Source organism: Mustela erminea, chromosome 17 (genome assembly GCF_009829155.1).
Source record: "Mustela erminea isolate mMusErm1 chromosome 17, mMusErm1.Pri, whole genome shotgun sequence".
Taxonomy (NCBI): domain Eukaryota; kingdom Metazoa; phylum Chordata; class Mammalia; order Carnivora; family Mustelidae; genus Mustela; species Mustela erminea.
Window position 1 is genome coordinate 38634064 of NC_045630.1, and position 26720 is coordinate 38660783.

General features: G+C 42.5%; 1 protein-coding gene across 2 annotated transcripts in view; it reads left to right on the forward strand.

The window, feature by feature from the left end:
• CRB1 (crumbs cell polarity complex component 1) overlaps positions 1-24757 on the forward strand; it is a 147513-nt gene extending 122756 nt beyond the window's left edge. For both annotated transcript variants that reach the window (XM_032317053.1, XM_032317054.1), the window contains one exon: positions 24542-24757. In XM_032317053.1, coding sequence (XP_032172944.1) covers positions 24542-24757 — 216 coding nt within the window. The remainder of the gene's footprint in view (positions 1-24541) is intronic.
• The last annotated feature ends 1963 nt before the right edge of the window (positions 24758-26720 follow it).

Consider the following 26720-nt stretch of genomic DNA (forward strand, 5'->3'; position numbering starts at 1 on the left):
GGAATGGTTTGGAAAACAAAAGGAGAACTCCTTTTCAATGCAGCCCTTAATTGTTGGTGCCTGTGCTGGCTCGTTGCAACATCTCTCAAAGGAACTCACACTAATAGAAATGATGGCAAGGATAACTAGAATTACCAAAGCGGGGGGGGGGGGGGGTGGTGGTGGTGGTTTGAGGAGTAAGCAGACGTGTCTGACTGTTAATGTGACTCTTTACCCTGGCTACATAAAGAGCCTAAACATACATGCATATTAATGGATGACCTGATGGAGGGAACCTGTTCAGAAAAGTCCCAGAGTGCCAGGATGGGAGGCATTCTTTGAGACACAGTAAGTCTAGCAAGTGATAGGAAATTGTCCTCCACACTAAAAAATTTATAGAACTCATTAAACTAAGAGAATAAATCAGAAAGTAAAAATAAACTCAGCAGGGATTTGGAGTCATTTGTGAATGACAGAGTCACAGATGGTTTCTGAGAGGGTTAGAGCTACGCTTGATCGTAAAGGCTGATGTCAGGGATGATGCCAACTGGCCCGCATCCTCGGGCTTCGGTGAAGAACAGAGCACTGGCCAGTGGCACATGAGGCTTCCTCTCTATGGCAGTCTCTTTGTGCTCTCGGTTTGGCCTTCAGGAACGAGATACCCAGAATGACATTCTCTACAAATTATTATTTTAAAAAACACTGTCACTTTTCACTGAGTTTCCACTAATTAGCATTCAGGAAGGAGTAAATATAGCACTAACATAAGAAACGGCTCTGAAATGTTATTTTGATGTATTTCAATCACTGGAATCAGGTCTGATTCAGTGCACTAATCTGTTTTCCTTTCATCTTTTCACACATTATTAAGACTTCTGCTTCACCAAGTATAATTAATGCTCTTCATTTCTTAATGTGGGGTCATCACCACCAGCTTCACAGAAATCATGTAATGTAGACTTTCACCTTCAGAACACATATCTCTGTGTGTCCAAAATAGAACAGAAACAGGCTATAGGGAGTGGGCCCCTGGATTGCAGGCATGACTGATCTGGTTGGTGTTAAGCCAGACAACTGTGAGAAATGGCCAGGTTGAAGTTTGCCACTGACTTGACTAGCTAACCAACCCAACCAAACCAACCCAGGTACCTGTCAAATTAATCTCATCATCTTTTAAATCTCCTTAATGGGATCATTGCATTGCTACAATAGTGGACTTTGTGGAAACTGGTTTTTAAAATATTCATTTATCCATTTGTCCACCATTGATCAAGAGTCTGCTGTAAGCAAAGCTCTGAGCCCGAGAATGGTGGGCAACTAAAACACGCACAAAGGATCTATTTCTGCTCTCCAAGAGCTCGGGCTGAAGAACTGAGTGACTTCCTTGTACAGCTACACCCATACCGTTTTTCAATTTTGTAAATCATGAAGGTATTTGAAATGTGCCCATAGTGACATATGTTGGTTATGACCAGGGTGACCACGTTATTTATTGTTCGACTAGAGTATTTTTTTTAAGATTATTTATTTATTTATTTGACAGAGAGAGATCACAAGTAGGCAGAGAGGCAGGCAGAGAGAGAGAGGAGGAAGCAGGCTCCCTGCTGAGCAGAGAGCCCGATGCGGGACTCGATCCCAGGACCCTGAGATCACGACCCGAGCCGAAGGCAGCGACCTAACCCACTGAGCCACCCAGGCGCCCTCGACTAGAGTATTTTAAGAGTGAAAGCAAGAACTATTAATAATCATGCTGGGACAACAACCTACACTGATATCATTCTGTGCAACCTGAGATATATCCTAGGTATTGCCCTAGGGGGAATGCCTTGTTTCACTGCATACACTTCCATTCTCTTCCAGATGTGCCTGAAGTCTATCATAGATCATTTCAGAAATGAGATGTACATGATACAAACCAATTAGTTAGCCAAGTAACTCAAAGCAAACAATGAGGTCAATTACATCTTGCTAGTTACCATTTTCTTGAATGATCTCCCTTGTTTTATACTCAAGAACTTTGACATTGGTTCCAACTTTTCAGACCACAGTTGTGATCAACCAAACTGAAAATTGCTGGTATGCAATCAAATATCATGCTGTTGTCTGGTTTGATGTGATGTGAATTTAATTTTTCCTAAATTTTAACTTTCACAAGCAGAGAGTGTAGATTCTTATGTAACACGGCTTTTCTTCTTGAATGACTTATATTCCCTTTAGGAAATGAGGCTTCGGCTCATTGAATCCATAGCTGATCTTTTTTGTGAGAACAAATGGAATGACATGTAGAAAAGTAGGTACACTCGAGGGAATTTATCATGTGAGCACAATTAAATATCAAGATAACTGACTTGGAATTAGTAATTATTTTAATATTCTACTTAAAGCTTTCATGACTCGTGATACATATTTATGGATTGAATGCATATTATTTTCCTATCTTTTGTAAAAACAAAAATTTCTTTATTTCTTCAAGGGCATAAAGATCATGGCTATTATCTTTTACTCACAATTATAATTTCTGAATCACAGAGTGTTGTATATAAACTGCAGAAATCTATTGGAAACTAATTGTACACAGAAAAGTAGCAGCATATTAATACAGCTCATCCCAAACAAATGGGTATTTGGAGCAAAATGTATTTAATCACTTGGAAAGCATATTCAAGATTCTCATTGTCTACCTGGGTTTAATTTAGTTTCACATGTGACTCTGAGTATATATTACTTCCACCCATTTCTCCTACTATTTCTTTGATAATCCTGTGCAGATAGCAAGACTCTGCTGTAAAGGAAAACTGAGATAACAGTGTATTTGTCATTCAGAGTGGTAAAGTACATCGTAATGCCTGATAAATGACTGAAATCACTTGAGTTGATAACCTAAAACTCAGGGGGAAAATTACATTTTAAAAGTAAAAGTTCCTTTGAATTTTTAAAAAAGATTTTATTATTTTTATTTATTTGTCAGAGAGAGAAAGAGAGACAGACAGACAGCTCAAGCAGTGGGGAGCAGCAGGCAAAGGGAGAAGCAGGCTCCCCACTGAGCAGGGAGCCGGATGTCGGACGTGATCCCAGAACCCTGGGATCATGACCTGAGCTGAAGGCAGACATTTAACCATCTGAGCCACCCAGGGGCCCCTCCCTTTGAATTTTTTAATAGCCAGCATCAAGTTATGTATATAATAGTACTCAATAAATATTCACTAACTTACTGATATAATGAGCAAGTGTTTTTGAAGTAAGTTCAAAGTGGCATCGTCTAGCTTAGAGAATCGTGTGTGTGTATATGTGTGTGTGTGTGTGTATGTATTCAACTTGCCTCACAGTTACTAAAATTAATGAAAGTGATAGTACATATTAAATTTCCCTACCAATTTTGCAAAATGCAAAAGGCAAGTCTCAGTCATTTGTAACCACTTTGGGAATGAGATTGTCTCAAGGATAAGTGAATCAAACTCTCCATGAAGGGAACATTTCCATCCAAAACCAAATGCACAGAAACCCTATTATTTATGCCTAAGTAGAATTTGGTATAACCTGGCTTTTTCCTGAGCCAATTCCAGAGGAAGCTTAGATGCCTAAAGACATGGGCTCACCCCTGTAACAATCCTGTGGACACCCAAAGACACTCTCAGAGAAGTCCTCGAGGATTTATTTATGTGACTTTCTCTTTCCTTTTAGAAAGGCATTCCATTTTATCCAATGCATAGAACCCCTCAAAATCTCAAGTGACGGAGAGGAGGGTAACTTCTCCTCAAAGATAAATATGGTTGAATTATTCAAATCCATGTCCTCTTAACTCCTCTGCAGAAAGAAAGAGACAACCACTGCTGCAACTTTGAAAAAAGACATTTGAAAGGATATGTTGCTTATTTCCTTTTGAGCCTTATATCCTTATTTCATTCCTCTTTGCCTGGTCAAAAGATATGTTCTCAAACCTTGCCGGTGAAACCTTCCTTGCCCCTCCCCCCTACCTTATCAGTCCCGGGAGTGGCGTCACGTTTTCCCACCATCCCAAAAGCACCTCTAACCTCTGTCATAACATTTCCTATTTGTGGAGCACTTACTCCGAGCCAGGCCCTGTGCTAAGGTCATTACACACATTATCTTATTTGTCATTCACAAAAGTCGCAAGACTTAGGTAATGGCATTTCCCCGTTCTGCTAATGAGAAACCGAAATCGGGGAGAGGTTAGGTCTCTTTCCCAATAAGGTGGGGTATGTTTACCTCTAACCAATGAGAAATACTCTAATACTTTATCTGTCTCCTTGTCCTCCATCCTGTGAGCTTCAGGAAGGTAGAAAGAATGTCTTATTTACCTTTGTAAAGGTAAAGGCACCACTTTAGTGCCTGGCCGTGGTGCCTGATAGAGCAGATGCCTGGGTATTTTGTGAAGGAGGAAGTGAGGGGGGGGGGCGCACAGAGGAGGAAATGCGGATGTTTCCAGAGGTGGGGAGCAAAGAAGTTTCACACAGAGCATACATGATCCAGGTCTTAAAGAATGAGCAGGAATTTTCCTAGCGAAGCAAAAAGCATATTCGCCCCCCCTTACCTCCGCCCAAAGTGTTTTTGTTTTGTTTTGTTTGATGGTTTGTTACCAAAGTGTTAATTGCACTGTTTTTTTCACTGAAGAAATTAAGTTACAAATAAAGTTGTGTGCCTGTTAGCAAAGAGAGTTCTGAATGCCCCAGTCTTTGTTTCTGGTAGAAAAGCCACGTAAGGTGTATAATTATCTGCTGCTTTGATTACTAGTTCCTCTTTCTGTAACTGCATTTTGATATGCGTGAGGGTTTGTGAAAGGAAAACCTGGGAAGCCACCATCGGAGCCATAGACTTCCCCAGGGACCACCTAGCAGGGCTTAGAGATTGGAGAGAAGGAGGAAATTTATGGGTCCTGGGCCCTGAAAGGTAGTAAACATCACACAGATTGTCGAAGAGGCCCGAAGCCAGGAGAGGGGGAAGTGTTAGAAAAAGTAGGAGAAAAAGGAGGATCCAGGAAAGAGCCACAGGAGCACAGGGACATGGAATCTTCTCCATTTGCCCCCCAAGAGCATCATCAGGGAGACCAGAATTTACCATTGTTTTTTTTTACAAAACCGCTGGTCAGAAAAGCCTTCCAAAGACGTTTCCAAATGTTCTCCCTTTTCCGTATTCAGCAGAGCCTGGAGCATTTGTTCTGTCCACTCCCACTTCCCTCTTGCCAGCTCGTCCTCCCTCGGAAACCCCCTGCCTTAACTGCTCCTAGCGGGGCAGGTGGACGTTCTGGGCCTCGCGGCAGGAAATGCAGAGCCCCGTCCACTCGCCTTCTGTCTTCTCATCAGTCCCATGGTGGCACAGTGAGCTGCTAGGGGTGGGCCTTCCACCTACCCCCGGGAACTCAGAGACTGAGAGTAGCTTCCCAAAGTGACCATTCTGTCCACACGTTTGCTTTGACAACGTGTCTGACAATGGGTAAGACGTAGGGAGAGCAGGGAATGAGGGAAAGAGAATATATAATCCCAAATATCGTAACTTCAAGAAAACTACAATCTAGTTTCAGAGGGAAAAAAATAAGACATGTTGAAAAGAAATAAGCCCTAATTTTATTCCCGAGTAGAAAGCCCAGGATGAATTCCCCTAATTTTGGTCACTATGAGCTGTTATAGGAAGGGAAGATTTCATAGAGAATATAGGAGTTAAGCTAGGCCATGAAATCGGAGAAAGATAATCTGGAGGACAGAAAATGGGAAAGCATTCAAGAGAGAATAAAGGTCATAAGAAAAGTTGTGATAGTGGGAGAAGGTTTGGGTGATGTGAACTCGGGAGAGTGGAGAGGCCTGCCTGGATGTAATGTTGGGAAGTAATGGGATAGAAAATTGGAGGGATGAAAGGTAGGGCTAGATTACAGATGAAATCACCCAAGCTTCTATAAAAACCCAGCCACAGAAGGAAGAGTTGCTCCATCATTCGGGGTTTTAGGCCTGTGCCGTGTTTTCCTCTGAGCTATTTCCTGGCTGAATCACACGGGAGCTGTCACTCACTTTCTCACTAGAAGGGACTTACACCAAAAATGGAAGCAGTTTTCCTTACTGATGGTTTTATTTAATTAATGAAAGCCCCCCGAATGACATCCTTACACTTACTCCTTCCTATTGGAAACCAAATCAATATAAACTATTCCTTGTTCCAGAAAAATTCTTTTTTCTGTATAATGCTGTACAGATAGGGAGTTTTCGTTGAGCAGGTTTTGGGGCATGGTGGGGACTTCTGGGTTTTTTAAACTAATCTATAAAAGGCAGATATTCTTTTTTTTTTTTTTTTTTTTTAAGGTTTGAGAGAGAGAGAGCATGCAAGAGCAGGGGAAATGAAGGGACAAAGGGAAAAGAAGAGGCAGGCTTCCCGCTGAACAGGGAGCCCAGGACCCCGGGATCATGACCTGAGCAGAAGGCAGACGCTTAACTGACTGAGCCCCCTATGTCCCCCAAGGCAGATACTCTTTAAACCAATTTTTTATTTCTGCTAATTAAAAGTTTTCTGTGGGCTTAGTTTTATTACGACGTCTTGCTTTAGGCACCTTTAAAAAAACTTCATGTGGCTCTTTCTAAAGTTCTCATTCATTAATTGAGGGTTTTCAAGCCTGTGCTGTTTTGGTCTGAGGAGGTTCAAGTATAATCAGATTAAGTCTCCCTTCAGTGAAAACTAAGCACATTCCCAAGATCAGCACCACTAAGAAAGAATCTTTGGGGCAGTACACAGATGCTGTTATTTCTCATCATGTTGAAGTATATAAAATCAAGAAATATATTTATTCACTTAAAACAACGCCTCATTGAGCAGATCAATATAAAATGCACCCTATTCCTAGCAGTAGGTGGTTTGAACATTTTTGTGATTAGTGCAATCCATTTTCAAAGCTAAGGAAGCCAGGAGATTCTGAAAGTGAGCCATTAACTGTCCACAGGGAGTGAACAGCTCAGTGCACGAGAAACCCCACCATTCAGGCCTCAGGGGCCTGGGATTTTCACGGAGCCTCTTCTGCCAGCAGCTGTGCCTTCTCTGAGAGTGGCTTGTCCCCATGACCAAAAGCAGCCAGCATGCAATGCCTCATGTAACCAAACAGTAGTGTAATTTCCAATCTGCAGGTGCAAAAACTGAGGCCCGAGCAAGCTAACGAATCATTAACGAAACAAGAGTCACGCACTTCACCGAAACTCAAATCCTTGTCCTTTTCTCTCATGTACAATCTTAGGTTTTGTTTCCTCATTTGTAAAGTGCAACACTTGCAGACTGTTTTTAAGTAGACCGCCCTACCTGGAACTTTTAGAAATGTTAACATTCCTCAATTGTAAATGAGGTGTTTAAAATAGGTACCGTTACAAACAACTTACAAAAACACAAGTTTTTCATGAAACCTGCTATACCCAGGGAGCTCTGTGGAATGAATGTTTCAGGGGGAGCAAATGAGGAATGTAAATGGGAAAGAGATTGCAGATCCGCTCTGTGCCCCAAATGGGACCCAGTATCTATTTATTTTTGCCATTAAGTCCTGTGGATGCTAAAGATATTAACAGCTGGCAGTATGTAAATTATCCCAATTTGCTGCTTCTTGAGGTGAAAGGTTGTGTGTATTTGGGCTGATATAACTCCATTGCCACCTAATTGCTATTATAAATGCTCTTGAATTATAGAAACCAATATAAGCACCTCGATTTAAATATTTATTTGCAGAACCTTAAGTAGTAGCATTGAGCTTCACATTCACCCCTTGGGGTGAGCTGAAGAGGTACAGATTCTATATAATTGTGTATAATTTGTCTTCTGCCCTGAGACAGAATCCTGCCATGACTGGGGAATATGGGCCCTTGCTCCTCTGAGGAAGAAGATGCACACCCTGTAAAGAGCCATTCTGGGATGTAAAGAGCCTGGGATGCATTGTGTGAAGGGGATGGGCATGTACCTAAAGGCAAAACATCCAAGTGGCTCCATGTTAGAATACAAGATTGTGAAAGAAGAGTAGGTTTGTCTGGGGTATGGACTTACAGAGCACTGTGAGCCAGAATGGGATAAAGCAAGGACACCGTCTTTGGTTCAATTCCTTTTTAAGGATTTGTTCACGGATTTATTCATTCCAGTGAACCTGAATTGCGATCGGCATCACGAGCTCCTAAGACATCCTTAGTTCAAAGTGAAGCCCAGCTTGGGTGCATGGATCTCTCGAACTTTCCTCTCTAGCTGGCAAGTGTCCCAATTATCACCTGGCTCTCTCGGGAGCCACTCATCAATTATGTCAGGCATCTGTTTTTGCATTTGTTTAAATTATGCCATGTAAGTTACCAATTCGGTTCAAAAAATTTTGAGTTCCTACGAAGGAGGAAAAGATGGCATATTCTGTTTGAATACAGCTTTGCACAGAACAATATGGATCTTGAAATCCTACATTTAGGCAGAAGTGTGGTATGTCCCGAATTGCAGGGATCCGTACAGAGAATATGTCAATTAGTATTTTTGCTACATAAAATAAAAGTATGTTCTTATAAATAAATGTAGTTAGACTTTAGAGCATTTTATACATATGGGGTGTTGTCTTTATTTTCTAGTGGTGGTGCTTGCATCAGACTTTTTATATAGGTGGCCATGTGCCATTGCAATGAGACAGCTTAAGTGCATTTCAGGGACTCTTGGATCACCATCCTCATCAACTGACATTTATTGAATTATATAAATAATTCTAACTAAACTATACTATAGTATATAAACTAAACTATAAATAATACATACTTTAGAGAGAGTGATATATGTGAGCATGTTTTCACATAAATAATGTTGAGGCCATATTTTTCTAATTATAAGAAAATAGGAGCTCCTATATAATGGTTTTGAAACTTAGTGTCTCAAAAGGAGTATAAAAACAACTCTGCAGTTTCCCATACTCATGGAAACCTTCAGTCCTTAGGCAATGGGTGAAATGGGAAAGGCTTCCGTAGTTTGCTACTGAATGTTCCCCGGTGTCCTAAACACATTATGGCCTCTTTCATTCCAGCCAGAGGCAGAGGTACCAGTGAGTTTTGGGAAATAGGTCTAAACGCCAGGGCATCCAAAAGGATTAGCTGCTTTTACTTGGAAATTAGCAAATGGATGTCCAATTTTTTAATTATGCACAAATTTCAAACTTTCTATCAAAGTCAAATTGTGCTGATGTTAGTCAAACCTAATCTAGGCATTGATTCAAGAACCTGCTGATGGAGTAAAAACCACAAGGAAACTTGTTAACAAGAAGTACAATTATCTACATCTCAGCAAATAATGCCAGGGTGTCATGTAATATGCTGAGCTCAGGCAGCCCAGAGCCAACGAAGATCTTTCTTTTCTTCACCGTTAATGTTTACAGTTGGAAGCAACACAGGGCTGCAATGGAAATGCTGCGCCTAAAAAGGGAGTTGTTGGCTTGATACCTTGTTTCCTGACACTGCGAAGCCTGAAACAGTTACCTTCTTAATCATCGCCTGATAACATTGTGTTAGAACCAGAGGGGAGCACATGGCTATTTCATAGAAGCAACAACCCTGGGAGAATTTCTGCGTTGTTTAGTTATTTTACTTCTTGATAGACATGCTGGGGTGTTAAAAGCATAGGACTGAAAGTTGTGAATTATGGGTCCTTTTCTTTGTTCTCCTGCTGGTTTTTTCAGGGTCTATGTAGGCACTGTTTATAGATGCGGCTGGCCTCCCAGATGCCTCCTGTGTGCTAGGCACCCTCCGAGGGCTCCCAAAGCCCGTCCCATCCATCAGCAGACTTTACTGAGGCAAATTCTTATATGCAAAGTCCTAAAAGGAAAAACTAAACAAACATGGATAAGCAGGGAAGCGTGGCTCATTAGGTAAGCGTTGTACATAGTAAGAGACCTGAAAGAGAAAATAACCATTATTATTATTCTACTCTCTGTGTGTAAATATGTCAACTAAAGGGAACAGAGTTGAAATCTAGGGTAGATCTGAGGTCACTACCACATCATGCACTATCTAGGCTGTGTCTGTGCATTCCTGAACAGGCTCTGACAATTTGGGCGCTGGGGCTGCTGCTTCAAAGCTGTGTGACGCTGGACAAATTGCTTAAATTATCTTTTAAATAAGGGCAATCATCTCTGCATCATTAGGTTGTTGTGAAGGTTAAGATGAGATGCATGTAAAATGCCACAAACATATCCAATCCCCCGATTTTCATTACTTTTCCTTTTTCCCTGTGTATCACTTTCTAGTTCCAGAGTAATTTACAGGTAACCCCGTTGTAGAAAATGAGCTAGATACCGAGAAGATTGACTGCCCAGGTGGAATGCACAAATAATCCAAACCTGGGTGTCATCTCCCTTGTAGAATTACGTATCTAGTCTACATTCCGGAGACTAGGAAAAGAGCCCTTAAAAATCGTAGCAAACAAATGTCAGTAAAAGATACAATGAAACCATCTGATGGAGGACCGACTTCTGTGACCCACTTAAGAATAAAGATGCCTTTAAATGTGGAGGTGGTTTGTCCTCAGGCCTCCCACACGAAGGGGAGTGCTTGGCTGATTGGAGCTGTGTTGTGACTCCTCTTCTCTTCCCAAACTTGTAGCTGCTCCTTGTGTTGTTAAATCGCAGCAGATGGCTTCCTTTTACACCCAGTGCTGTCAGTGGAATGTAAATGCGTCTCCTCACAACACTGAAAATACTGAGGCTGTGTGTTTAATCTGTGCTTTGCAAGCAGAATGACCCTGAAAAGAACACGAGTACTGAACACGTTCGGAGGATTGGCACCCATCCTTGTAAACAGAATTGGGGAGGGTTTTTCAAGCCTAGTGACTAATCACGGTTTTCTTCCTGAGGCTCTTAACACAGCCCTCTCCCTGAGGACAAGGAATCTAAATGGTGATTGAATAGAAAAGTTACAGACCCAAGGGAAATGTTTTTTTAAGGATTGGGGGAGGAGTGCTATTCTGGTGTGTGGGAAAAAGAGGAAAGAGATACACTGCATCACAACACTGAAGAAACTTCATTTACGGGTTGAATTCTCAGTTCCAAGTCTCTTGGGGGAGTTTAGAAAACAAAATTTCCTTTTGATTCAGATTATTTAAATTAATAAGAGGAATATTCTTCTCGCAGTCACTTCAGAATTCAGAAAAATATGTATATATCATTCCAATGTCAGTATGACACAGGATATGAAAATATGTAGTGATCAACAAAGATTATCCTGAAAAAAAATCCCCTTACATTTTGAGAATATTAATAATAAATTTTATAGAAGTAAAATATAATCCGATACTGTAGCTGGATTATGTCATTTCTTTTTAAACTAATCCACAAACTGGGTAGTAAACAGAAAATCTGATCTTCTATTTTACTAAAATACTAAAAATTATCACTAAAAATTAGTCCATGGCAGAAAAGAGGAGTCTTCACGTGATTTCTCCTTTGAGCCATTTGTGGGAAAGGAACAGAATACTTGGCCTGTCCCGGTCCTGTCTTTTCCTGGCAAGGATCTCCTAAACTATTATTTCAAAAGATAATGCAGACATTTTCAATATTACAATTAATGTATATACTTAGACTTGGAGATCCAAAGGTATAAAATAACCATTTTGGCTACATTGTCTGATCTAATTTTATAATAAGGTATTAAATTCTGTGCTGAATTTTTACCTGGAGTTAGGGCAATTTTAGTTTGGCTATATTTTTTAACTAATAGGAAAATGCTGTTAGACTTTATTTTGTCCCGCCTAAAAGATTGCTTTACATTCCTCATCGCTAATATAAACATATCCTTTTCCCCAGTTTTGTTCTTGGGCATTTAGGTGGACTGTTAGCAAAGTCAAACATAATGTTTTCTGGTGTGTGTAAGTGTGTGTGTTTTAATCTTGCCAATTTAAAAACCTACAGACTTTACCAAATGGCTTATTTGGAATTTGAAAGCCTGACTTCTGAAATAATGCTTTATTTCCAAAACTAAATACTATATTAATACAAATCTTCACAATGTGAAGGTTCCTATCTTTGCTGGCTGTAAGATACCTTGGTGTTTTGTTTTTTTTTAAGATTTTATTTATTTATTTGACAGATAGAGATCACAAGTAGGCAGAGAGGCAGGCAGAGAGAGAGAGGAGGAAGCAGGCTCCCTGCTGAGCAGAGAGCCCGACGTGGGGCTCGATCTCAGAACCCTGAGATCATGACCTGAGCCAAAGGCAGAGGCTTAACCCACTGAGCCACCCAGGTGCCCCGATACTTGGTGTTTTAAACTGCTTACAAACTCATAAATTTTCATAATGTTCACTTGGGATCTGACCAATTTCAGTTTCAGAGTATCCGTCTCTATTTAGACATACCACGTCTCCAACTCTTTTGGAGAAGGCTGTGCAGTGAAAGGACTCCCATTAAAGCACACTATATGTCTTTCATCTTGCACGAGGCAGACTTTGAAACGGAAAGTCCAATAATTTGATGTAAACAGACAATGACACCCGAAATGGCTACTTTTGAGATTCTTTAAGAGAAGGTGCAAGGTAGAGACATTCATCAATGAGATGCTGGAAGAAAGGGTTTTTATTTCTATGTTTGCTTTTTAAAATAAGAAGAGAGTAAATGGCACACTCGATGATATAAACAAGGACTTCAATGACAAGCTGTCCGAGCTAAAGTAATATATTTTACGTGGGTGACTTGATGCCACACTTTATCACCTACACGAGGGGAAGCCAATTTGAGTCGGTCAATAAAATACACCCTCCAGAGCTGGGCCGGGGGCACAGCTGACAGTGTGGTGGAGCCTGATGTTTTGGCACCCCCTGGGCTGGGACACAGCCGGAGCTGGCCCTGCTGCCCAGCTGGGGGATGTCGGATGTTTCGGTTCTGTCTGACTCATAAACACTTCTGCAGGTATGTCAGGAGGATGGGACCAGTGGCCCTTCACGCTCCGGTAATTCAACGCAGGTCTGAAGCCTAAGCCGGACTGGTTATTCCAAAGCTGGATTTACTGCGGTCTCACAACTGTTGAAAATTGAACTCCATGTGCTGCAAAGCAGGGGTGACGGGGGCATCTCATTATAGGAGGCAATTTTTTCCAGAGGCTGGAATCTCTGCTGAATTACTGAGGGACTTAGTCGAATGTAGACTTGGACCAAATAATCTTCTGATAAGTTGGCCATAAATCCTCAGTAAAATAAGCTTGGTGTTCTTAGCATATCTATTGGCTTTTTGATCATTTTTATGGCTTTCCTTTTGCTGGTCAAATTATCCTTATATGCTCCTAAAGCTCTCTGACATGGATTAAGTCGACACAAACCAATAGACCTTCATTACTTTTGCAACTGGTTTTGATTTGGGGGCAATAAATACACTGACACAGACTAGATTACCTTTGCCAGAAGGATATGTGATAAGCCATAAGGATGTCAGGGATCCGGCACGCTTTTTCCTGCACAATGTGAAAAGGAATTAATAGCAGCTTTTGGACCAACTGAAGAAAGTTGGGAAGAAGAAAGAAATCTGATAGAGAAAAGAGCCAAAGTGCAGCTTTTAGGTCAAGAATAAGGAAGTCAGTGGATCATGGGAAGGTTCACAAACACCCGCTGTGTGCCTGGCACTGTGCTAGGTGCTGGCAGAAAGGGTTAGGGACAGAGAGATGAGGAAACTAACATATGATGTAATCTATGAATATCTTAGTGTCTAGTAGGGGAGATAAGACCATCAGCGGGAACAAGGTTTACAGGGCAATAAACGTATAGAGAAGCGAGAAATCAGCAAGATCTGGAACAGCAGAGGAAGGGATAGTGGAAGAAGCAAGGTCTACCAATTGGGGGTTTGGAGGAATTATTTGCACTATAAACATTACTTTAAAAATATTGTTCCAAGTTTTTTGGGGGGGTGAGGAAGAAATTGAAACCTAAGAAAATCAGAAAAAAATAGTATAATGAGCACATGTATATGCTTCCCCCAGCTTTGACAATTTTTTTTAACATTTTGCTACCTTTGTTTACCTCTATGTGTATATACACATTTTTTTGCTGCCTATTTAGAAAGTAGGTTGCAGACATTTTAACATTTTTATCACTATTTCAGCAAGTATCTCCAAAGAAAAAGACTTCCTTCTACAGCCACAAATACTAGTATTCCATTCAAGAAATGTGCCATCGTCCATGGTCAGATTTCTCCATTTATCACAATAAATTCCTTTACAGATTTTGCCCACAGTTCAGGATATAGTCAATTGCATTTAGTTGCTAGTTATCACGTCTTTTTAGTATCTTTTAATCTCAAAGTCCCTTTGCCTTTTAACTCATATGTTATTCTCTTGTTTTTGAAATCATGTATAAAAATCAATTGACATATGTATCAGTCACCTTCTAAAACCTATGCGTGATGGCAGAGATAAGGTATAAAGAAATTGAAACCCTTTTCTGCCCCACCCCAGGTTGGTGAAGGTCTCTTGGCATACAAATAGCAAGAGGTGTATACATTTGAAGCGGATACATCTGTAACAAGGGGTGCAGGTTATATGCTAGGGAAAAACCCACAGAAGAATAGACATGAAATCGCTCCTGTGAGTCCCACCCTCAGCTTCGCGGAGGGGGAGGGAACAAAGCTTTCTGGAATGGTGTGGAGGTGCGTTCCATGCCCAGGCTGGGTAAACACTGCTAAAATTGTGCTGCCACTCCTCACTCTGTTTCTTCTCCATTTGTGGCTCTGTGGACGCACTTCGCCCTCCCTAAAACTTCTCAGGCACCAGGACATGTCCCAGCACCCCAGCCATGCTTCTTGTTCTTCCTACCACTGGATCCTGCCGCCGCTCTCTGCCTTCAACACCTTCCTTTACCTCATTCTCCCACTGACTTCCTTTGAGAAACTTAAAGGGGGTCATGAAGTCCACCTTCCTAACTCTTTTCTGTTCTTTGCACTCACCTGGAACATCACCCCTCTCTCACAGAACTGTGGCTGGTTTATACAGCCACTGCAACCCCCAGGCATAGCACTAAACAGTGAGTTTTTAAAAAGACAGTGACTGGGCACCGGGGTGGCTCAGATGGTCAAGCCTCTGCTTTCCTCTCAGGTCATGATCCCAGGGTCCTGGGATCCAGTCCTACATCGGACTCCCTGCTCAGTTGGGAGCCTGCTTCTTCCTCTCCCTCTGCTGCTCCTTCTGCTTGTGCTCTCTCTTTCTCTGTCAAATAAGTAAAATCTTTAAAAAATAAAATAAAATAAAATAGAAGACAGTGACTATGCCTTTAAATTCCATATGCTCAGGACCGAATATGCTGTCTGAAACATTGAAGGCATTCAGTAAAAATTTATTGGGTGAGCGAATATTCATTCACTACCAATCAACTTTCTGGGCGGTTTTTTTTTTTTAAAGATTTTATTTATTTATTTACTGAGAGAGAGTGAGAGGGAAAGCATGAGCAGGGGTGAAGGGTAGAGGGAGAGGGAGAAGCAGACTTCACGCTGAGCAGGGAGCTCGATGCAGGACTCAATCCCAGGACCTTGGGATCATGACCAGAGATCATGACTTAACCAACTGATCCACCCACACACACTTTCTGGGCTATTATATAGAAGTCTTCTTGTGACTGAAAAGAATTTACTAGTGCATTAAACAGCAATGAGGATTACAAGTGTGGGAGTCAATAACAATCGATCGGCACCTTTGTGCAAAATGCTGTACCTTGTAATATTGAAAAGTTCCAGAGGAAAAAGATACCGACTCCTTACCATCCTAAGGGGCGGGGCAGCATTTGGCCAAACCCACAGTGAGCTACTAGAGCACGTTCAAGTGCAACTACATGCTATGTAAACCTGGGTACAGCTCAACACACGCATATGGTGAGCACTGGGTATTGCTGTGTAAGAGACTCTGGGAGACAAGACACATGGGCTTCCCTGGGGAGGCTTTGCAGAGTGCAGAGAAAGTTGTAGTGGTGTTTTAAAAAGAGGCAAAGTAGGATTGAATAAATGGCTTGTTTCAGCATGGAGAGGTGGCTTTGACAAGAACAGATGACTCCTTTCTGAGCAAGGGCAGGTCCAGAGAGTGGCTGTGCAGGAACGCAGGGTGCTGGTCAGGCTGTACGTGATGGGTGTTGTTCACAGGGAAATGGGGGACACGAATGAAGGATTTTGTGTTAATACATAGCAATTTAGGTTTGGGTTGGTTAAGTTTGCTGTAGTCAGCTCCCACGCTTTCCATGCCAGGTAAGCAAGTGATTTACTTTTTTAATTTTTTTTTCAAGATTTTATTATTTATTGGACAGACAGAGATCACCAGTAGGCAGAGAGGCAGGCGGAGAGAGAGGGGGAATCAGGCTCCCTGCCGAGCAGAGAGTCCGATTCGGGGCTTGACTCCAGGACCCTGAGACCATGACCTGAGCCGAGGGCAGAGGCTTAACCAACCGAGCCATCCAGGCGCCCTGCAAGTGACTTATTTATGTATTATTTATTCACTACTTATTTTTCATAGGGCTAGCTGGGTCGATTCTAGGGGGAGACACAGTGGTTAGAGGATAGTTTAATTACCCAGGTAAAAGAAAAATCCATGTATTAACCCGGCTGTGACTGGGAAGGCAGAAGAGAGAAATGGCAGAGTGGTGGGGAACTCGGGTCCGAGCAGGTCGGGGTGCGGAGTGATGCAAAGGGAAAGCGCATCAGGCCTGACACCATCTACCCTGCCGCGGGAGTCTGAGAACGCTGCTTCAGTTCCTCTGTCAGACGCGTGCTGGGCTTTGTATTTGGTCAGAGCCCCAAGTGGGAGAAGTCCTGCGTAGATGAAGTCTGGAGCTCGTGGCGTGCCGCTGGACACTCCCTTCTGTCAGAGGGCGGTCGTGGTAGTGTCTCTGTGGGACCGACTTTGTTCCAGGCACTAGGGAGACAGACGGGACCAAGGGAGACAAGCACGTGCACCTCGATGGCGCGTCTGTTGTGGTGGGGGAGACGTGCGTGAACCCCAGAGATGTCATAGGGTGTTGTGTGTTAGGGAGAAATAAAACTGATGGCAAGCAGAGGATAATCGGGAAGACCTCCCTGAGAAACTGAGAGAAAATGATCGTCCCTCCCTGGTTGGGCTGTTAAGAGAATTAAAATAGTTTCTGTGTGCACAACATCTGGTAAACCCCTGACCCTGGGTGGGCAGAAACTGTGGCTATTATCTTGGAACAATAAATTTCCCCAAAAACCCAAAACAAAACAAAAAAACATAATAAGCTCTTGACTGTGGGCTGCTGGTATTTAGTTCTTGTGTGAGACAGAGAGAAAGGAAGTGTTATTCACAAGGCCTATGTTCCTAGGAAACCAATTCTATCCCTTACGCTACCCGCTTAAGGAGAGAAAAATACAAAGGCAGTATCTCCAAACGTTTAGCCGCCTCTGTGCTCCTGCCTAAAGTCTGACCTTAAGCAAGAAGGAGGTTGGAGACATCAGGGCAAGAATTACAGACCCAGTGCCTCAGCCATCAAGGACAGAGACAGTTGTATTTCTAGCTAGCCTTCCATTCGTACAGAGTATGCGATCGACAATTATTTGTTGAATGCAGCTTTAAGCTTTAAGCGTGTCCTTTTGTGATCAACATTACAGGGCATTTCACATCTCAGAATAATCAAACTCTTTCTCGAAAGGTCCACAGGAGGACACATGCCATGCTTGGGCTAATGCATAAAAGAGGCTGATGGTTTGAATTGAGCTAGAACATCACACACAGAGCCTTAGGCTAGTTCGTATTTCCTAGTTCCTATTTCTCGTCTATCTCCCATGGATCCACACCAGATTTCCACAGTAGCTATTCCACGCTTTTCAACAGCCCAGATATGGAAATCCCTTGGGGAGAGTCCTGGGACAGCACCTTCCAGTTCTGCGACTGGCAGAACTCGCCTCTCAGCCCTGCTTTTCTGTCCCCAGACCGTCGTGACAACTCCCAGTCAGTACAGTCCAAAGGGAGTGTGATTACTGGGTGAGAATTAGTGGGAAAGACTTCATGTAGGCATTCTTTTTCCAGGGAGGGACTTCAAACGCTAGGCGCGGTCTTCCACAGTCCTGGGAGGCGGCTGGAGCTCACTGCGGTCTCATCCCCAGGAATCCCCAGGGAGAGCATGAGTGTTTCCAGGAGAAGCGGAGCAGGGGATGAGGAGGCGGGAGCAGTACTAAGGAGAAAATTCTACTCGGCACTGCATGTCCCCTGTTGCGTGCCAGCCGCTGTGGGGGAAAGATGCAGTAACCCTGCCATGTCTACCTTTCCTCTACCTTACTAACCCTTTTATTCAGGGAGAGGCGTGCCTGGCTGCATCACCCGCTCACTGTGCCAGGACACTTCCTAAGTCTTCTCTTTTGGCTTTTTGAGACTCTCTTTTGCCCCCTTATAACTGTAAAGTGGACAGTGTATTTATGGTTGGAAATTGGCTGCTGCAGCAAGTTTAATTTTAAAAACAGAGTTCTGGCATGTTTTCAATATTACTATGGAAATGGCTGCTTCTAGCAATTCACTGATAAGCTCTAGTTCAAGGACATAAGTCTGTGCGGGAGGTTTTTAACATCCACCAAACTGAAGACCTACTTATTGCAACAGTAATTCACAAAAACTGCTCTCCTCAGTCTTAAGTATGGAATTATCTTCTCTCTCTCTCTCTCTCTCTTTTTTGTTAACTTGCGGGAAGAGAGCCATGTCTTCATTTTGCTTTGGATACATAGATAGGAGTTACATATTATAACCAGCTTTTTTTTTTTTTTTTAAGATTTTATTCATTTATTTGACAGACAGATCACAAGTAGGCAGAGAGGCAGGCAGAGAGAGAGGAGAAAGCACACTACTCGCTGAGCAGAGAGCCCGATGCGGGGCTCGATCCCGGGATCCTGAGATCATGACCTGAGCTGAAGGCAGAGGCTTTAACCCACTGAGCCACCCAGGCGCCCATATAACCAGCCTTTTAAAAACACATCTTTAATTTTCACTATTCATCACTAATTCTCATAATAGACATAATGGCCTTACTTAGCTACTCATGTTAACACAAAACAGCACAAACTAGTTTCAGAAACTCCTATTGAAGCTGGAACATAACCAGAGTTCAACGGGCATGTTCAAACATCTTAATTTCCCATCTTGAACTGTCTCTAAGTATTTTTACATAACATGTATAAGCGAATTCTAGGAAGGATTATAAGTAGTTCACTGCACAGTAGTGTTTTCTAGGAGCCGATTTTAAGCCACAAACATCACCACTGTTTAACCACAAACATACTTTTCCCTGATGTTACAAAACCCAGGTGCCAGAGAAAGAAGTTCTAACAGGTGGTAACTATAACATCTGTCCTCGACTGTCCCCGCCTTAAGGCAAAGCTTCAGTGTTTTCACTTGGAAATGTGAGGTCAAGTTTCCCAAGAAACTCTAGGATGTTTTCTCTTTTTCCCAGGCTCCTTCCAATGTGTGCATTGTTTTCACATCCTTCTGAGTGCTGTCACCGGCCCTAAATATTGTGACAGGCAGATCTTGATGCTGAGGACAGAAGTGGTCTCATTTTTTATTCTTTTCAGACAGGCCAGCTCATTCTGTGTTTTCAATATTAGGTGAACTGTTCTGCAATCAATTAATGAGGGACCAGTGGACCCTGATGGGTCAGACTCCCCATCAGAGTGGCCCCAGTGATGATGCGCTGGCCCTCGCCATCCCCAAGCTTGGCCCTAGGTGCTGACATTTCCCAACATCTGGTCTGTGGCTGGGAGGAGGACCAGGGACACCAGCCAGGGAAGGATCACTACGGGTAATGATAAACGAGAGCCACGGGCAAGGGTTAAGTCCATGCCTCATGAGCCGCTGTCTAAATGCCTGAATGCATACTCGGAACAATTCTTAACCTGCTGATTCCTAGCCCCACTTTGCAGGTGGGGAAACTTAGCCTATAAGTAAACTACACCAGTGGCAAACTGCATTTAAACCTACTTCTGTTTGTTTAGCAGGTGCATCCTGTTTCTAGTCTCCTTTAGAAGGAACACAGTATTTAGTTCCCTTTAAAGAATTCAAAAAAATTTGGGCAGGGTGCGGTGCCTGGGTAGTGCGGTTGGTAAAATGTCTCTTCATTTTGGCTCAGGTCATGATCTCGGGGTTGTGGGATCGAGCCCCACATTGGGCTCTGCACTCATCTCGGAGTCTGCTTAAGATTCTCTTTCTTTCCTTCTGCCTCTCCAGCTCACGTGCTCCCTCTAAAATAAATATTTTTTTTTTTTGTATGGTTCTAGCATATTCTAGCATACTCTCAAATGAAAAGAATCACTATAAGGCTTAACAGTCTCTCCTCAGCATTCCAGAGTATACCCTTGCCTTGGGTCATACGTCAGCTACAACCAGAGAGTCAGTGTTTCAGAATGAATCCTCTTCAGAAAAAAAAAAAAAAAAAGGAATATCTATTTAATTCTGCAAACACAGAATTCAAAGTAATTATGGTTTCAATTCATCACATGTAAAATATACATTTTAAAAATATGTAAACATAATAACCGAATACAGACTGTAGCACGTCATTAAAAAATCATCTTACAGGAAAGGCGTAATTAATTTGGGGTCTATCTTTTCAGAAGAAGGTTCCTCAGAAATGTAGTGCGAGTGAGGGCACAGGCCAGCTGGGCAGGTGTGGCTCTACGTCTGTGCTGGTTTTCAGGACAGTCCCGCGCTTGGAGGCCTTCATGAGTCCCCCAGCAGTTTCAATTATCAAAAGATCCATTCCGGGGCTGTGTATTTTAAGCACAGCTGAAGAATAGCAGAGCAAAAAAGGCCTTTCAACCATGGGAATTCAAAAGCAAAGGGCCCTCAAGAGGCGATTTCAAAACCCTCCTCATTCAGCTTTATTCCAAAGCGTAATGACATGCTCTATGTGATAGAGTTGGGCAGACTGTTTCATCAAAACCTTTATCTGGAGCTCGGAACCGCAATATCAGGTTTGTGGGTTGGCTCCCTTGGCCATACCACAAGGTGCCAAGGGAGTACTAGTTTATCTCTGACAAGTAGATAGAGTCGGGGAGGGTGAGAAATGGCATAGAAATGGCCGCTTGCTTTTTTATGAGTTGAGAACTTACCATAGGCCAGGTTTTGTGTTGTTTTGCATTCATTTTGTTGCTTTATTCCCAACCTTTGATATCAACAGCAATCTCCAGTTTTATAGGTGATGCAAATAAGTCTCTAGGAGGCAAAGTGACCAGCTAACGTTCACACGCGTGAGTGGCAGAGCTGGGCCTCAAACCCAGGACTCGGCCTCTGCCAGCTGGAGCGTTTACCTCGCGTCCCACGTCCCATGGCAGGGAGTGACAAACGCAGCTGCCTCTCATGCCTTGAGTTGGTGCTTTCATTCTTACCGCCTTTCTGAGAACAGTGAAGCCCCTGGAGAGAAGGGTCTTTGATGCCTCCTGGGTCAAGAGGAGCGTGAGTGGATCTGCCGTCTGGTTTGGCCAGAGCTGTGGCTCTCATGAAGCCTCGGCCTACGTCCAGGAGTCCTTCTCCCTGTCCTGCAAGGTCGGGGATGGGCGCCTCCTCTGCGGCTTTAGCTTCCCCAGTGCTGTGGGACTCAGGAGAAAGGAGAAGGGCCCAGAGGCGGTCAGAAAGCAGAAGCAAACCGGTTTGTCTCCTCTCTGCTTGGATGTAGACACTTACAACCCAGTGGGGCAGGAGAACCGTCATTTCCTCCTGAAGATGACAGAACTCACAGGACAGATTTAGAAGAAGCCAGCACGTAGGAACAAGAGGGTACATTATCTGAAGGTTCCTAGATGATACCAGGGGGGTTTTGCTGGTCGGAATCCATCTGTCCTTCTCGGACTTTTGACCTTTCAAGGCCGAGTCTATGGCTCTATCCAATTTTCCCAGCCCACAGCTATCTCTGCAGATATAGGATGTCATGACTCACAGAAGGACACAGTACAGCAGGAGAACGCCCCCTGTAGCGGAGGTAAACCATTTGCTCAAAAACCACAGACTCCTGTGATTCTAAATTCTCTACTTTACTCCTAAGCTCCTATAACTGAGGGATAAAAAATGGTTACAACCCAGAGTTTTTTACAGCAATGTGATAAGTGGAGAGGGAAGAGGAATTATGTCTGTCTGCTAGCACGACATAGCTGAATGCTTTCTGAAACTAGCTCTTCCCAAACTGAACTCCTTGTCTTTCTGCACAGAGCTGTTCTCTCTCCCTGGACCCCCTATCCCAGCTGAGGCTATCCCCAGCCACACAGCCATCTAATGTGGAAGTATCAGCCATCTTGTCTCTCCTCTGCTGTTCCCCAGCCTCACACAGTCTGAGAGGGAGCAACTCTACCTCAGAAATCTCCCTCAACCAGGCTTTTCTTTCAATTCTCATTCCATTGGTAAATAGAGACCTAGGTCATTGCTTGTCGTGACTAATAAAACAAACTCCTATTTTCTCCACCTCCAGTTTCCTCCCCACCTTCACTGTCACCATCTGTCACCCTATAACCAGAGCCAAATTAATAAAACACAGATCAGATCTATGACGTTACTGCTTAAATGCCCCCCTCCATAACCTGCCTCTGACTATAGGACAAAATCCAAATATCAGTGTGGTATTTAAATTTCTTATAAGATCAATCTGCTTTATAGATCTATCTCTAACCAACTTTTAAAATCCTTTCTCAGTTCAAATACGTACATTCTTGGGCAATATTTTGGGTCATGTTGGATTTCTTACTGTTGACGCATACTCCAAAGAATTTTATGTTTCCTTGCCCTTTTTATTTCAAGTTGTTCCATCCAAATAGAATTTCCTGCTTGAAATATTTGAATGTTCTCTCATCCCTCAATGAACAATCACATGCTTCATTCTAATATGACTTCACCTACACCCCAATAGAGTTCATTTATAACACTATCATAATCTATATTTATACTGTATTATGATGACATGTGCATGTGTGTGTGTGTGTGTGTGTCTTCCCTTCCTCTTTTCTCATCACCAGAATCTGAGCTCTAGATTCCAAACTTTGTGTAGGTTTGGTGTGGGGTTGGTTTGTTTTGTTTTTGGTTTTTTTTGGCTTTTTTTTCTTTTCTTTTTCTCAGATTTTATTTAAATTCTAGTTAGTTAACACACATTGCAATATTGGTTTCAGGAGTAGAATTCAATGGTTCATCACTTTACATACTTTACCTACTTTGATTTATCTTTGCATTTTGCATTTTTATAAATGCAATCAATAAATATTGTTGAATGAATGAACCAACTAATGAAACTCATCCGAGCAGAACTGGTAGTGAGGACACCCAGAACAACACTATGAAGAGATTCAGTATGATTTTAATTGTGTGATACTTTGAACCAAGGCACATTGAACAACAACAACAAAGAAGACTACGGAGAGTGAAGATATTTAAAATTCCCTAGGATGTTCCAATAAACAAAGTTTCCATATATATTAGTAGCTTGGTTTCGTAATGTGGGGATGGGTCAGAGAGTAAGTTAAATGAAGAGGTGAACTGGTTGAATCTCACTTTTACTGTGACAGAACAATTTCTTTAAAAATCAGTGTAAAAATTCACATAGTGACTGCTCCCTGTCTTTCCTGTTGCTCTGCAACCAAATCATGGACGCATGTTACCCACTGCTCGAAAGTGCTCGGCAAACCCAGTGGAGGGAACATTAAAGAAACCATTGTGTATGAGCAACACCCCTGAGATCCCAGGATCCATCTCCTCCTGACAGGGCTTTACCTGCAGTTTTCTGTTTCTAGATGTTTGGGTCGACATCAAACTCCTGTGTTTTTACAACAGTTCAATTGTCACATCAAATCCAAATCAAAGCGATGACTGTGGAAAGGGCCTACGGGACTAGCTAGCTGCAGTTCCTCCTCTGTCTCGGGATCTTTCCCATGAGACGCAGCTAATTTAATTTGCTTCTTCTCCCCACTCTGCCCCCCACCCCCACCCCATCCAAAGGCTGTAAAGCAGCTATTCCTTCAATCCAAAACCAGAGCTTCTGACAAGGGATGGAAGATACTGTGGACGATGTGTCTGTATAGATGTAGAACTATTTTCCAAATATACGTGCGGGGGAGTCTTTTGCCCTTGATGTCATAGGAATGATCCCAGTCACAGAGATGAAGATGCAGAGTGAAATGAGTAGATGTTTCACGCCACACTTTCTGACTCTAGACCTTGGCTGTTACATCTCTAGTCATTTTCACATGCACCTGGGAATAAGAAACGCTGACTTGGGGCGCCTGGGTGGCTCAGTGGGTTAAAGCCTCTGCCTTCGGCTCAGGTCATGATCCCAGGGTCCTGAGATCGAGCCCCGCATCGGACTCTCTGCTCAGCAGGGAGCCTGCTTCCTCCTCTCTCTCTGCCTGCCTCTCTGCCTACCTGTGATCTCTGTCTGTCAAATAAATAAATAAAATCTTAAAAAAAAAAAAAAACCTTTAAAAAAAATAAGAAAAAAAAAAGAAACGCTGACTTCCCTTTCACACCTTGGTCTTTTTACAGTACTGAGTGGCATCCGAGTTCTGGATGGTTTTCATTCCGAGGTAGTTCCAATGTCCTGAACATTTACCTTTTCCCTATAACTCACCATTATTCACTCCTTCTAGTTGGCAGGTGACTTGATCATGGACATCTTCACCGCCGTTGGCTCAGTGACGTCAGCCTTGTTGTTGATCCTCTTTCTGGTGGTGGGGGCTTCTGTGATTGCCTCCAACAAGAGGGCGACTCAGGGAACCTACAGCCCCAGCCGTCAGGAAAAAGAAGGCTCTCGAGTGGAAATGTGGAGCATGAGGCCACCCTCTGCCATGGAGAGGCTGATTTAGGAGCCTTCTGTCTGCCTGAGACAGAGATCCTCACACTGTGAACGTGATGACGGCACCCGAGAGTCTTTCCGACCTACCTGGGCTCATCACTTTACAACTGGGCTTTCACGGGAACCGTGAGGAAGATTCCTTTGGCCACCTTAAAGACTTTCTGGTTCAACCTGACATCATCATTTTATTATATTAGCCGATCAATCTCAGAACAATGTTTCTGTGCTAGTAATTTCAGCCTCATAATTAACAAAAATATCCTCCAGGGGATAAGTGTCTTCTGGGAAAGGCACTAGTGCCTATCACTTAGCTTTTTACCCTGGCACCTGGGGACCTCTTTCTTAGTTTGCCCATTAACTGGCAACTGCATTTTTTAAAATACAAAACCTACAAGATGCATCTCTCACTCTTCTTACCATGCGGTGAAAGGTTGTAGTTGTACACCTATGATGAGATGCACATTTTTGCCCTTTAATCATGGACTCAAGAAAGCCATGGGAATGATTTAAGTTTAAAAAGTGACCCAATGTCAACTAATAAAAATGGAAATGTGGTTATTGTCCTTTCTGAGTATTTTCTTGTATTTTGTGATATTACGTGTGACAAAAGTAGTCTCTATTTGTGTTTTTAGAACTTTCTTATGAATTATATCTTTTAACTACATCACATCAAGCATTATAATTAAAGTCATCACTTTTTTCTTTTTTCTTTTTTAAAAAGATTTATTTATTTGAGAGAGAGAGAGCATACATAAGCAAGAGAGCAGGAGCTAGGGAGCACAGGGAGAGGGAGAAGCAGGCTCCACTCTGAGCAGGGAGCCCAATGTGGGGCCCGATCCCAGGACCCCAGGATCATGACCCGAGCTGAAGGCAGATGCTTAAACCACTGAGCCACCCAGGTGCCTCTAAAGTTAAGGTGTTGCTTATGATCAACATACCTCCCTAGACAGGAAATAATATAGAAGAAAAACTCAGATTCTCAAATCTAAAAGACCAGGTTCTTTCCTTCCAGCTGTTCTTTGATCAGTCTGAGTTGATGTCAGTGACATTGTCTAAGGGTATGAAAGAAAACTGAAGTGTGGTGTATGCACTTTAAGGGTTACATGTGTAAGACCGTCTATGGGGTACAGAGACAAAATACCAAGCCTTTTACTTATGTACACTTTTCCCCAAAGATTTGGTTAGAATCTTATATATGCTTTGAAATTAAAACATTAAAGTAGCATATAAATAAAAGTTGTTTTAAGATTTTATTTATTTGAGATAGAGAGAGTAAGAGTGAGAGCTAGGAGACAGAGGGAGGAGTAGGCTTCCGCTGAGCGGGGAGCCTGATGCGGGGCTTGATCCCAGACCCTGGGATCATGACCTGAACCAAAGGCAGACACTTAACCGACTGAGCCACCCAGGCGCCCTTAAATAAAAGTATATATATATATATATATATATATATACACACACATACATACATATATATGTATGTATATACATATATATTTTAAATTTATATATATATAAAAATATATGTATATACATATCAAAATTATAAAAATATTAAATTTTTAATACATATGTATATACATATATATTTATATTAAAAATTTAATGACATGAATTTTAAAATCTGCGCTAGAGCAATCCATCTTCCTCAACTACTGAAGGACGTCATTGCGTTGCAGAAACTGTCCCTCTCCCTTCCACGTCATCAGTTTTCGCTCCATGCTGGATCGTTCCGATAGCAGCAAACATGCCATCATAGTTCCCATGATGTAAAATTCCCTCCTGTGGCCCATTTCAGTTACCATCTCTTTCCTCCCCATCCCTTTCAGCAAAACACCCAAAAGATTTTTCACATTTCCTGCCTCTCCTTTTTTTCCCCTCCTTCTCTCTTGAACTCAAACGTGTTTCTCTGTACCCCGCTCCATGAAATAGCTCACATCAGGGTGACTGACGACCTCCACGTTCCCAAACACAGT